The following is a 13,723-nucleotide window of genomic DNA, read 5'->3' as shown; positions in this document are numbered from 1 at the left end:
TGCACTGGATAAACCTAGATATTTGTTTCCACAGAAGTGAATGCTACACACCGTTTGAATGCTTGGATGATACTTATACTGGTTATCTTAGTAACCTTCTGGATGACTGAATCTGATGCAGTTTATTGAGCCTGTAATTTGTTTTGCACTCAAACACTGGCCGATCTGGATATGTTACTGTTAAGATTTCCAATTCTACAAGATTTCATTGCAAACTTAATCAGTCTCTCCTGCAGCCTTCAATACAAGAGAACAGAGCATTCTTTCCAGGTCAGTTCTCAGGCTGGATAGAGCTGGCCAAAAGAGACACTGCTCTGGTTTTCGCCACTTGACAGACACCCCTCTGCATTTATTTACTGCACAACACTGAAGCCTTGCTCTGATTAAGTATCTACTCACTCCTGCATAAGATTTTCAATGTGAGGATTCTAATCACCATAAAATATAACAGCTACATAAAATATGTAAAAAGAAAATTAAATTTCAGCATCTCCATGAGTTCAGAGACTATTTAGGGATTTTAGACCAGGAATGAATGAACAAGGAAAGGACAGTCAACTTTGTCTACTGATGCTGAGTGCCAGCCTCTGGGACACAGTTCTTCTAAGATGTAATAGTAGGTAATAAGTCATACAGCCAAACACTGTCTTCCAACACTGGCTGTTGTAGTAGGTACTAGAGAATCAACAATTACTGGACATGCAAAAAATTTTCAATTATTTCACCAGAAAAAACAGAAGGATACAGGAAAGTTGTGCTAAATTCAAACCTCCAGAGAACACTTAATCTTAGCCTGATACTATCTGTTTTCTTCCTGAAATCTTCTGACTCAATCCTTACTTATCATCCAACTTTGGCCAGACTGTGTCTGCACTCAAATACATCTGACGAAGTCAATCATGGAAACAGGAAACATATTCCAGGCTTCAGCACTGCCACTTATTAATATATATTCATCATCTTTCTGCCTTTTTTTTTTTTGGTTCATTGGTTTTCATATTCTCTCTGTCTTTACTTGCAACTAAGCTCATACTGCTGGGAAAAACAACTTGTGGATTTGAATGCATTACCTTAGGCTGAGAAGTTCATTAAACTCACAGCCCTCCAGTTTTCATGATGTGTTAATGTGAATGAGACCCATGTGAATTTACAATGCAACTTGGTGATAACACAGATATATAATGCTCCTAACACATCTGTCAAGCTCTACTGTAAAAATAAACATTCCTGTAGGTTTTCTGATATGACTTCTCCTATGGGAAAGCTGGTTTAGACAGCCTCTACGATGGGTGAAAAATCTTGAGTTAACTTCAGGGGAAATTTTCACTTTTTACACAGAAATTACAGTACAGGGAGCCTTTGAGGAATCACATTGATCACTGTACCTGTTGAGAAACCTGAACAGATTCAGCCACATGAATTTTGGAGACTGCTATAGTGGCTAGACAAAATCTATGCAGGGCAGGCTTTCAGGCTATTTCACCTGGTAAATCTTTCCTTGACTCTTCTGTGTTGAAGGTCTTTAGCCTACATTCTACTGTCCGAAAAAAAAAAAAGGTGAATTTGGCTCAAAACACACATAGAGTTACAAAATGCCACAGCTATCCTGCCTTGATGTGTGATGATGTAGTCTTGCAGGAACTACAGAGCAAGGATGACAAATAGTGTATCAAATGGCATGAATGTGGGCCTTCAGGTTAACAGAGCACAGTCAGAGGAATTCAAATTTGTTCTATTATTACAGCTAACACCCTTTCTGCAGAAAACCACGTTATTCGCAGGAAGATGCCATTGTGAAATCAACATGTCAAAATTTCAAATGTGACATAAAAAGCTCTTTATGGAATTTTAGCTGAGAAACTTACCGCATTTTGGATGTTTTGGTAATCACAGCTGGTTTTGAAATAATTAGGTCTTCCCTTGCTATGGGAAATACCTACCACATCAGGAAAGTGAACACTTGTGTAATAAATGAGTAAGAGGTGTCACACACACAAAATACTTCCAAATAAATACAGTGAAAATCCAAGTAAACACTATGGAAAAAAACACCACCAACTGCATCAGTTACATATCAACTGACTGTACAATATTAAAAAAATGGAAGATGAACACTGAAATGTGATAGTAATAAAGGAAAATGGCAACATTTGGGATTATGACGATTTATGTGAATACATGAAATTCATAGCTCCTTGCTTGGGAAATAGGTCTAGCCACAGAATAGCTCATTAAGGAGACAGTCCTATAACTATATTTGTATAATGACTGTTCCTTAAAAGATCTTCCTGACCTGTATCATCAGGTATAACATTCAAGAATGAGAAGAGACCCCACTGAGATTTTTGAAGAGAGGGTTATTAGAAGGTCATTAGCAAGAATACAGCTGGGATAGGAAACAAGTAAAATGTTGAGAAACCCTTTCCTTAGCACAGGTTTAATGCATTACCTCCAGAACATGAATAGGCTGACAGCAGTTACTGATGGTGCTGGCAAATGTCCAATTTGCAGTAACTTTGGTGATGTTCATTGTGACACTAAAATTCTTTCCTTGGCTGAAGGAATATTCATTTTTATTGCTTTGGTAAAAACTCACCTGGAGTAGTGCATCCAGTTCTGGTGCCCTCAACACAAGAACGACATGGACCTGATGGAGTGGGTCCAGAGGAGGGCCATGACAATTATCAGGGAGCTGGAACACCTCTCCTATGAAGACAGGCTTAGGGAGGTAGGGTGGCTCAGCCTGAAGAAGAGAATGCTCTGGGGAGACCTAATAGCTGCCTTCCAGTACCTGAAGGGGGCCTACAAGAAGGTTGGAAAGGGACTGTTTACAAAGGCCTGTAGTGATAGGATGAGGGGCAATGGTTTTAATTTAGAGAAGAGCAGATTTAGCCTGGATGTTAGGAACAAGTTCTTTACCATGAGGGTAGTGGAACACCGGGACAAGCTGCCCAGGGAGCCAGTTGATCCCTGCACTTGGACATATTCAAGGTGAGGCTTGACAGGGCTCTGGGCAACCTGATCTAATGGAGGATGCCTTTGCTCAGTGCAGGAGGGTTGGACTAGATGACCTTTGGAGACCCCTTCCAACCCATTCTATGATTATTCCCCATCCCTGCTCCCTTTTTTTTTAATGGACAAGTTATTGTCAGTCTAGGCTAGATTTGAAAGAAGTATTGATTCTTCTTTTTTCAAAATTTTTGTACCAACAGTACATCCCTTTTCCAAATGTGTCTTAGGATACCACATCTATGGAAATGGCAACCTTTAATTCCAGTACTCTTAGATTTTAAAGATTTCTGAAGAACGGAAACAATTAATTGTGATGGATTAAACTATTTCAACACATTAGAGAAAGTAGATTTGTTTACTTGTGGATTTCACTGAGGCTAGAATAAATTTATCACTTAAGTTTCTTTGGTTTGGTTTTTCAGTTTCCTTTTGTTGTTAATATGAAGTATGTAACCCATTTTTATATGATGAGGACTGCACAACACTGCTGTATCTATCATGTAGTTGCCATTCCACTGATAATAAAACCTATAACATAGTTGAGGCACCAATGGAAACTGTATTTACGATTACTGTTCTTTTGCTTTTCTTTCAACACAGGCAGATGACACGGATGATATGGTTGTAAAAACATCCCATGTCTTTATCATAACCTGTATCTCTCTTTTTGAGTATCCTATACTTCACACGAAGACCAGGATTAAGACAAAAGTAGTCTAAATACCTTAAGTTACAGTGGTGCTGCAGAAAGAGTGTCTAATTCTTTGTTTAGTCTTATAGAGGAATTAAGTACCTGATCAAATCAAGACACACTTCAAGTGGTTTCCAGGTTTGTGGTCAAAGAACATGAAAAAGTGATGTAACTTAACCCAAAAACTGCTTAATGATGTCTTCTTGCTCTGGAGTGTCATCACCTATCTCAACTATGTCATAATCTTTTGGACTGTTACAGCAAGACTGGACTATTTCCTAAAAATATCCCATGCAGTATCTCAGAACCCTATATTGAGCACAAAGAAATGGCATAATGGCCTTATAGGTCTTTGCTTTTTCTAATTTCTGTAACCATGATTATCTTAATCAAAATAAAGGCTTTTTATTTTTACTTCACTAGCTTCAGCTAGTGACATTATTTCACTTTATTTTTACTTTAGATTCTCAAAGCTCTTCATTCCCTCCCCCTTCCGTTTTTATTTCCTTTTATTGTTTCTGCTGTAACAGTTTCTATAGTAACTTCTCTAAGTGCTGATGAGATTGATGCTACTAAAAGCTGCCTCTTCTCCATCTGAAATGCTTGAAGCTTGTACTTTAAATACAGTTGCAGATATTATGGGCATAAAAAGCAAACTTGCAAACCTTTCTTGGCACAGGCTGGTGATTGTTGCATGTAACTGGTGGAGGAAAGGTGAAAATTTTTCCTCTGCTTTCCCACTACAGAGATGAACTGCTAAATGCTGAGAAGTTTCACATTACTTTCCAGCAGAACAGGAAGACTTTCTAAAGCATGTTTTCACCTGAAAAGCAGCTGGGCAAAAACACCGGCTTTTCTCACTGTCACTTCATCAGGCTTACGAGGCTTGCAAGTAAATTCATTTTCTTGTTTAAATTGCTGCCTGGCATTTGAAGGGAAACTGATGCATTGTATTCTCATCTGTGATTGGTGTGACATTATCCTGCAGGTCAGGAAGACCCTTTGCCAACACAAAGGACTTTTTGCTGACAGGCACGCTATCCTGTTCTTTTAAGCTCTGCTCCATAGAGGCTTACAGCTTTCAAATCACAATGCAATGTAACCCTGCATGACCCAACTAAACCACACCAGATACTTTTAAAGATAGACTGAAATCTATGTTACAGCAACACAGGCCATCACTTTTTCTCACTTGTGAACAATTTACCACTTTTGCCATTGAAGCCACTTTTTACAGTTCTGAGGGCCTATCCTTCTACTGCTTCTCATGACCTAAAGAACAAGTTTGTAGAGTATATTCTTTCAAGACATGCTTTCTAGAATACCAGCCATTTTGGTGCTCTCTTGTGAATACTCCAAGCAAGACAAAACAGTGGGATCAGATGGCACCAGACTGGGCCATTCAGTGGTCCTGCTCACAGCATGGAATATGGGAATAAAGGTCCTGAAGAAAGACCCACGATCACCTCCTCCAAGTTCAAGAATGGTCCCTCCTAATGATCAGAAAGTCAAGCAACAATAGCAGGGGGTCTACATGAACGAACAAGATGCTCCACACAAAACTAAAAAATGGAAGCATGTGAGTTGTGAACACTGATCATCCAGATTGGGTTGGGAACATCAAAGTTCACTTGGGGTGGCCCTTCAGAAGGGTTGGAGCACCACTCCCATGAGAACAGGCTGAAAGATCTGGGGCTTTTCAGCCTGGATAAGAGAAGGCTCTGGCGAGACCTTACAATTACATTTCAGTATCTGATGGGGACCTAGAGGAAGACTGGGGAAGGACTGTTTAGAAGGGCTTGTAGCAATAGGAACAGGGTGAAGTTAGGTTGGACATCAGGAGAATGTTCTTTGCAGTGAAAGTGGTAAAATACTGGAACAGGCTGCCCAGAGATGTAGTTTGAGGACCCATCCCTGAAGACATTCAAGGTCAAACTTGATGGGGCCCTGAGATACCTGATCTAGTTGGAGATGTCTCTGCAAGTGGGGTTGGACAAGATGACCTGTGAGGGTCCCTTCCAACCCAATGAATTCTGTGAGTTGAACTCTCAAGGGGAGTTAAGGACAACAAGATGGGCTACTACAGGAACTAAGGAAAATGTGAGACCGCTGCTGAATGAGGCAAGGGTACTGGTGACAAAGGAGACATAAAAGCAGCTTAAGCAAATTATATTTATCTATTTCATTAAAGGCATACAGCAGTCACCTTTGTGTGCTGTGTCACATGTGTATTCTCTTAAGAAGTTACCTTTGGTGACAAAGTAATTGTCACTGGGTAGAAAGAGAGGGAGATAGGGAAGAAAGATTCAGAAAAATCTTTCTCTTCTTGCTGCAGCTCTTATTTCTAGAAATCTCATCTCTAATACTCCCTTCAAATTCTGTATCATTCTCTTTTTTTTTCTGAAAGTACTGCCTGCGCTAAACCCAAGACTGGTGCACATGAAACCAACGTTCATCATCTCCTTTTTGGAAAGAAAATATTTGTTTGCTACCTGGTACTGTGAGCAATTTTCAACTTGCTATATCCCATACCTTTAATGTATTTGTCACCTTACAGAAAAACTATTTGTAAATGCCAGGTAAGATGTCGAAACACGTAGACACAAAACATGTAATAATAAGTACCACACTCTGTACTTAAGGCCCAACTTGGTTAATGACTTTTTGTGACCCAATTACTTTTTCTCAAAAATTGAGTGGATAAAATAGGATTATATCACTTCCATATCTCAGGCATATTTTCTGAGAATTTCCAAGTATATGTGCCCTTATACTTGGGCACATACTAGTAGTACCCTAGATATATCTAGTAGATAAGAAAAAGCAGCACTTTCCATTTCTGAACAGTGTAATTTTATAAGAAGTTGTTACAAAATCTTTCAGTCCATTTGTTAAAGTGCTCATAGTTCCTGGAAGAACATCAATTAATGTCTACAGCAACATACTACTGTTTCAAAGGTATGGTAAATATATGCATTTCTCAGAAATTAAAAAGGTAACATCCACAGCAAAGTGACAGTCAAAAATACTTTGCCAGTCCACCCACGTCAGGCCATCCCAAAATACTTGTAAAAACTAATGCCCATCACAGCAGTTGTTTCCTGCTTGTTGCTGTTCATACCAAGTTTTACAAATTGCCTTGTGTCCATTCTCCCTTTTTCATCAAAATTATAAATATGAACCTAAGCCCAGTTTATACTGAGTGACATGATTACAAAATGACGAGAAAGAAAGAAAAAAGGAAAAGAAAACTTCTGTTTTCAGGTTCACTTGCATCCATTATGAATACTTAAGTATGGAAAGTCTCATTCAGCTCATGTACAAGTAAATGCCCAGGATGAAATCAAAAGAACATGATGTTTAATGTACTCTTAATGACAAATATTAAATTACCAGTTTTCAATACAAACTTCAAAACAAATCTAGCTGGCAGTGTCCCTTAGAAATAAAGGAGAAAAATATACTAAGGCAAAAAATGATCAGCAAAAGGCCAATAAATTTTCCAGTTGCTGCAATTAAGCTCTGGAATTCACCCTGGCCTATTCCCTGTGGAGATTAAAACATATAATGTTTGGAAGAGACCCCTCTGCTCAGAGGATATATTTTGCTGGAGGCAGAATGACACATGCTCAGGAACTTTCAAGACCAGGTTAAGAGAAATACATGGTACTGACTAAAAGCACTGAGAGTCAGAGGGGAAGACTGCCTTGTGAGAGACATCTGCTTGCTGAACAGTCAAAAAATTACTCCTATGCATCAGGTCCAAACAGCTTTTGACTTCTGCCAGTCAGTTTTACATCAGTGGGACTTTGTTAATCTCCTGTTTCTCATTTGAGAACAAAATGACATCCCTACACAATCTTTGTGGACTTTTCTGACCAGTACTGAATTTCTTATAGAGGCCTCCTAAAACATGTATTTTGTTATGCGTGACTATCTGCTGAACTATCCTGCTTTCCTCACACTACCCAGACACCACTCCGTTCTCCTATACATAGTATTCACATTGTCACAGTCTTAATTTTTAACTTTTCTCTTAGTTTTCATAAATTCCCATTTTCATTTAAGAAACAATGAGAAGACTACAACAAAAGGCCTATGTAAGAAAGCCAAAACATCGCATTACATAAAAGCTAACAGGAGCAATCTAATGTAAATATTCCACTCAACACTTGTCCCTTTTTCAGGAAACAACTGGGGCAGATAATAGTTTATTTTTCCATATGTTTTTCATGAAGAGTTTTCTATTTCACAATAAGTCTAAATTCCCTGAAGGTGTAGAACCAACACAATCTTTATTTCCTCCAAAGACTTTTTCTGCAGTTTTAAGGCACTGACACTGATGAAGAAGAGCAATTCTTGAAGGCTACCTTATTTTTCAGCTTCCCAAAGGTATGTGAGCAAGTCTTACATGATGCAACACTGGGGAAAAAAAGTATCTCTAAAACTACCAATCCCACTCAAATAGTTAATTTTTACTACAGTAACACACAGGAATTATTGAACGTATTCCAACTGCATTAAACACTGTATCAAAACAACAAACACTAACTACTTCTCACATCTACACTTAGATCCATAGGTTTGTGTAACAGAGAAGGCTCTATGGCCAAAATTACAGGCAGATCAAGGTTTACTGCAATAGTTAGAGGAATGTTTGCAAAAAACAGTCTCATGTTCTAGGTTCTAAACTTAGCAGATAAACAAATCTCAAATATTTTGATTATCTCAGTGACTGTGGAGTTATTGTGGAAGCCATGTGATTTTTCAAACAGGAATCTGCAGAAGCAATTTTAAAAAGAACAAATACAATCTTAGAGGAAAGAAAATACTTTTCCCTTCTCACATAAATTCTGCTAAACCCAAATACCAAGCACTAAACAAGCAGACACATATTGATCTAGGAAAAATCATCCATTTAAGACTTTACCAAGCCTCCTTGCTAGCCATTTATTACCATGATGTCTAACTTCTTTATTTAAACAACTACTGGAGAAATAGATGATGAGGCTGATGAACGCTCATCAGCTCTGTTCTGCTGACTTTACAGAGGTGGGGCAATCTCCTTTAAAGGGTACGTAACATCTTAAACTACATTAGGTGCCTTAAAATTAACATTTACCTAAATTCTAAGGATTATTGTTGCCTGCTGAATGATTGAAACAATACCTGAAGCCTAACGAGTTATTTCTGCTTAGAGAAGAAACTGATAGAACAAATTAATTCTTCAATGTAATTTTGTGTATTTAGAGTGAGTAGGCATACATTCCTCTTCTTGAGCACTATTGGAATAAACTGCATTTTCTTGGCATGGCAGTGTGAACATTTTCCAAAATGTCCTACTTCTTTCCCTGCTCCTCCCAAGTTTCATCTGACAAACATGGCTATCAAAAATTCTTTGCGTCTTCATTTTCCCAGCTGCTTTCTGAGGCTGTGGATAGATCTCTGATCCAGATCCAAAAGAGGTTTATATCAATGAACCCCAGTTGTTTAGCTCAGGTCATCAATTCAAACCACCTGAGTTGACTGCATTGGCACAAACAGCTCTGCTGACAAAACTGCACAGATAGCAACATTCAAACAAGAATGCATCAGAAGCTGACACTGACACCTTGCACCTAAAAACCCTGAATTGAGAGGTGGGTGTCTGCCTAAAGCCTGACAGGTATAACCTCCTATAATCTAATCAACACTCTAGGCCTCTTGCTTGTGTCTTTCTCATATGTAAAACCTCCTTGCTGAGATGCTGCCTATTTCTGGTCTGTTTAATGACAGAGGTAGCCACGTAAGTGCACAGATAGGTAACAAGGATGGACAAAAAGCTACTTCGGTGAGTGCTCCTGTGGCAAGACAGCTTGTTAATTAACCGTAACTTTTACATGGCCAGCACTTTGGACCTCTTGTGTCACTGGTATTTCCCAACACAGAAGCTGAAATCCCTTAGTTAGCCAAGGTCAGTGGCAGCAATTGTTCCCACTGACATCACCTAAGTGAGAGATACCATACGAACATAAAATACAAATGTTTGTCAGCTTCCATAATTCTCTGTTCCTGTTGTTCAATGAAACAAACCTTTTTCAGTTTAATATCTATCCCTTTCCAGACATCTTTAACAAACACCCGCTAACACAAGCAGTGTTTCATCTGCTATTGCATTTGGTCCAACTTCTACTGATCTCCTTTGTGCTGATAATCTGAATATCTTGTAAGACAAAAATTAATCTTTGAAAAGCCTATATACAGGTTGCTTCGGAGTCCTGTTCTTGTGTCTATACCAATAAGACTACTTAATTCTTAATTGTACACAGATAATGTAAGATGTGTTTATATTTACATACAGTATAAATATACAGAATGTATGCAGGAACAACAATATGAAGAAATATCTATCACCAAAAAGTTATTGTGATTTATAAACAGATTTATAAAAGTTATGGGTGATTTATAAACAAGGGAAAGAAATCAGTAGTATATTGTATTTACAAAGCTTCATATTGAGACTTACGAACAGTATCAGCATCAAATGCAGTAACCCTAATGATTAGTGATTTCCTCTTCCATGTGGATGCATGAAAGTCTCTCAATGTTTATTTCTTCTGCCATAAAGCACTTAATTTTTAGAACTAAACCACTAAAGCAACAGTTCCTTTGACTGCTCTTTGACCTAATATAACAACTTCAGCAGCTACATTAATCCAATGATTGATTTTGAAGTTAGGTAGCTCTTCTGTGTTTTAAGGTAGAGTGGGTAGACTTTGCTCTTCATTCTGTAAATTACTACACAATCAATTTTTTTTGATAAGTGCACTTGTTCTGAGGTTACTGGGCTTTGGCAATCCAGAACTAGTCTTCTCTCATCTTTAACTCATTTTACTCATTGAAAGTATTTTAAATAATTTCACTTTACTTCTAATGTGTGTTGCTTCCTAGTTTCCAAACAAGTTTGTAACTTTGAATGCAAACAGTTGCAAAATATGAAGTTATTTCTTAAATCTCTGAATGCATCTTCTAAAGGAAATGCAACTCACAATCTCAATTAAACCTAAAATTTAAGCAAAATTAAAAGGCTAGTAAAATTTACTATAGCTCCTTTCATTCGATTTGCCTTAGTGCTTTTGCTGTATACTGACCTATTTATTCTCTGAATACTTTCTCTACATACCAGAGCAAATACAGGAAGTAGAACAGTTTTCAACTTATGGCTATCTCTCCCAGACATTATTTATTAGACGCTTGCTAAATATTCAACCATAATATACATAGTTATGTCAGTGGTTAAGAGATGAAAGCCTGCATTACTTCACTCAGGAAATTAAGTACAGGTTTCAGTCCTTTCATTGGAATATCCTTCAGAGCGTTGAACATAGATGTTCTTGCAGTGGATTGTTCATCAAAGGGCTGATGCAATGGCTTACACAGCTAAGACACTGTATGATTTCTAAGGCCACAGGATTATTACATAGTAATCAACCAATCAGTTTTAATTGTAGCTTTTGTGTCAGTTAAATTGAGCACTCTGAATATTGCACAGTTAAAAACTACTCTGTTATTTAACAGAAATTTCAGTTTTGGTTCCCTTGAAATCTGCTTCAACATCTATTAAGTTATATACAACAATCAAATATGGAGGAATTTTAACACTGACAAAATAAAGCCAAACATATTGGGGATTAAGAAAGATAGGAAGTCTTCAAGAAGGTTGTACATAAAAAAGCATCATCTCCTAGAAGACAGTCGTGATCAATTCTCAATAGTAGTTGAAGAGTAAGTGAAGATGTAATAAGGACAGTTGTGTTTTGGGTTTTTTTCCCCACAATGTACATCATACTGACATGACAGAAGTTTTCTAATATCATGTTTGAGTTTTCTAGACCTCTTATGGTCGTTAATGTCAAATCTTAGGTGATAATAATAAAAAGATCAGTGAGATAATTCTTTATGATTTCTAATAAAACACAGGCTGAAGGACTTCTCTGAGCAATGACAACCTCCACTTGTTGCTTTAGAAACTCTGGGAGAAATTGCTATGATGTCATTAAGATTTCATTGGTTTTCCACATGAAAAGCTAGCTTGCAGTCAAAAATTACATATTTGGAAATACGCCAGTGCTACAGTGCTACCAAACACCCGTCCTGCAGCTGCCCAGATTGTACTGTAATTATTTAAACAAATATGAGAATTGTAACAATTAAAAGGTAATGTGACTGAATTTCCCCAGTCTAAAATACCTGTCATGTTTCTGAATTTCACCTTACCAAAAGTAAAAATAATAATTGCTACTTAAGGCAACATGCATGAGGTAGTAACAAAGCCATATGTATTCCTACATGAAGTAACTCCAATGTATTTATTTAGTTAAGAATGTATTTTTTTGAAAGTAATACAATCTTGATTTAAAACTCTCATATGACAGCAAATCTAGCTATGGACTGTAGCAAACTGTTAAGACAGTTTTGCCTACACAGTTTCAGTCTAGGATTAATTTTTGGCTCCTAACGACAGTATAGTATTATTTCTAATTTAATATATTTTCCTTACACTAAAGTGTAATTACTATCACTACCAATGCATTAACTCCATAGAAATACGAAGATTTTAGGTATTCCCAGGTTCTATATAGCTTTGGTCTGCATTACTGATGCTTTTGAAATGACAAGTAACAACTGTGAATTTAATCTTCAGCCAATACTACCAGAAAACCTTCCCAGCGTGCTTTTGGCATTCTGTAAAACAGACAATATGGTATCAGTAAGGATCCTCTCCCCCTCTCCAAAAACAATGAGGATTTTGTGTTTTCAAAGTATCATAGTCCCATTAAAAATACATTAAACACTGGATAAAAATAGCTAAAACTTTTAAATTGTTTCCTGTAAGTGTATTTTTCCCCTTTTGAACTTGTATCTTCAAGAGGATAGACATTTATGCCTAAGGCAAAGAGGACTCACTGTGAACAAGGAAGCAAAAGTCTTTCCACATCAGCAACAGAGTAAGCTTTGTGAAGCCTTCTGCATCATATTCCACCACACCACTATCAAAGAAAGAAGAAACAAAAAATTACAATTTTTACCTTCCATTCACTCTAATACTGAATGATAAATATATAAATTTTGTTATTACCAGGATTGGTTATTTTTTGTTTGTTCAGAAACTTCCAGAAACTACTTGCTTGATTTATTAGTAGTTACAATTTTCTAGCTAAATGAAAATTAAACTTTTAATCTTATTTGTGCTGTGACATTGAAATTGCTTACCTGAAGAAAGGTCATATTTGGGTATATAAATACACTTTAGAATGAAAGAACTGCAAATGCATCTGCAGTACTAAATTGATAAAAATTCTACACACACAAACTCCCTGTATGTTACTCAGGTAAGTGACAGGCTAAAACTGAAAATGCACAGGCTGAGAAGAGTTTCAACTTGAAAACTCAGAAGAGTATATATTAAAAAAAAATGGCACAAGATCATACTAAAAATTAAATATAGAAGACTTGCTCAGCAAACAGAAGATAAGCCTCCACCATCAGGAGTTGGTATTCTCTAAAAGTCTCACACAGTATCAGGACTCATGAACTACCTCACAAGTGAGATAAAATTATTGGCACACGGGGCCATTTCTACACTGTAGTTTTCTCCAAGGAAAAAGAAATACCTTAATTTCACAAGGACTGAGCTTGCATTGGTTCTCTACTCATATGTCCAGTTTCACTCATTGTCATTTATCTATAGTTGGATAAAATATTTGAGTGCATGCTAGAAGCCACCTGCCCTCCTATCTTCACTGAGAGATCTGAAGGGCTCCCCAAAATCCACGTCATTTGGCATCACCACTCGGAAGAAGAAATCCTCTCCTCACATTGAGGTAAAGCATGGCTAGTCAGGCAAACACTGTCACCATCTTCTGTACTCTTGTTGAAGTCATGATTCAGGTGGGAATCCAAAGTGCCTACACTTCACAGTGCCAAGGCATCCCTCATTAGTTGATTTGTGTAGCTTGTACATCCTCATGCCAGGCCACG

At 37.4% G+C, this 13,723-nt stretch overlaps 1 protein-coding gene across 1 annotated transcript in view; it reads right to left on the bottom strand.

Moving 5' to 3' along the window:
* BABAM2 (BRISC and BRCA1 A complex member 2) overlaps positions 1-13,723 on the bottom strand; it is a 160,314-nt gene that overhangs the window by 24,646 nt on the left and 121,945 nt on the right. The window contains exon 9 of the mRNA XM_054394843.1: positions 12,650-12,732. Coding sequence (XP_054250818.1) covers positions 12,650-12,732 — 83 coding nt within the window. The remainder of the gene's footprint in view (positions 1-12,649; positions 12,733-13,723) is intronic.

The sequence above is a fragment of the Indicator indicator genome, chromosome 2, assembly GCF_027791375.1.
Source record: "Indicator indicator isolate 239-I01 chromosome 2, UM_Iind_1.1, whole genome shotgun sequence".
Lineage (NCBI taxonomy): Eukaryota > Metazoa > Chordata > Aves > Piciformes > Indicatoridae > Indicator > Indicator indicator.
This window is presented reverse-complemented; position numbering and strand designations above follow the sequence as displayed.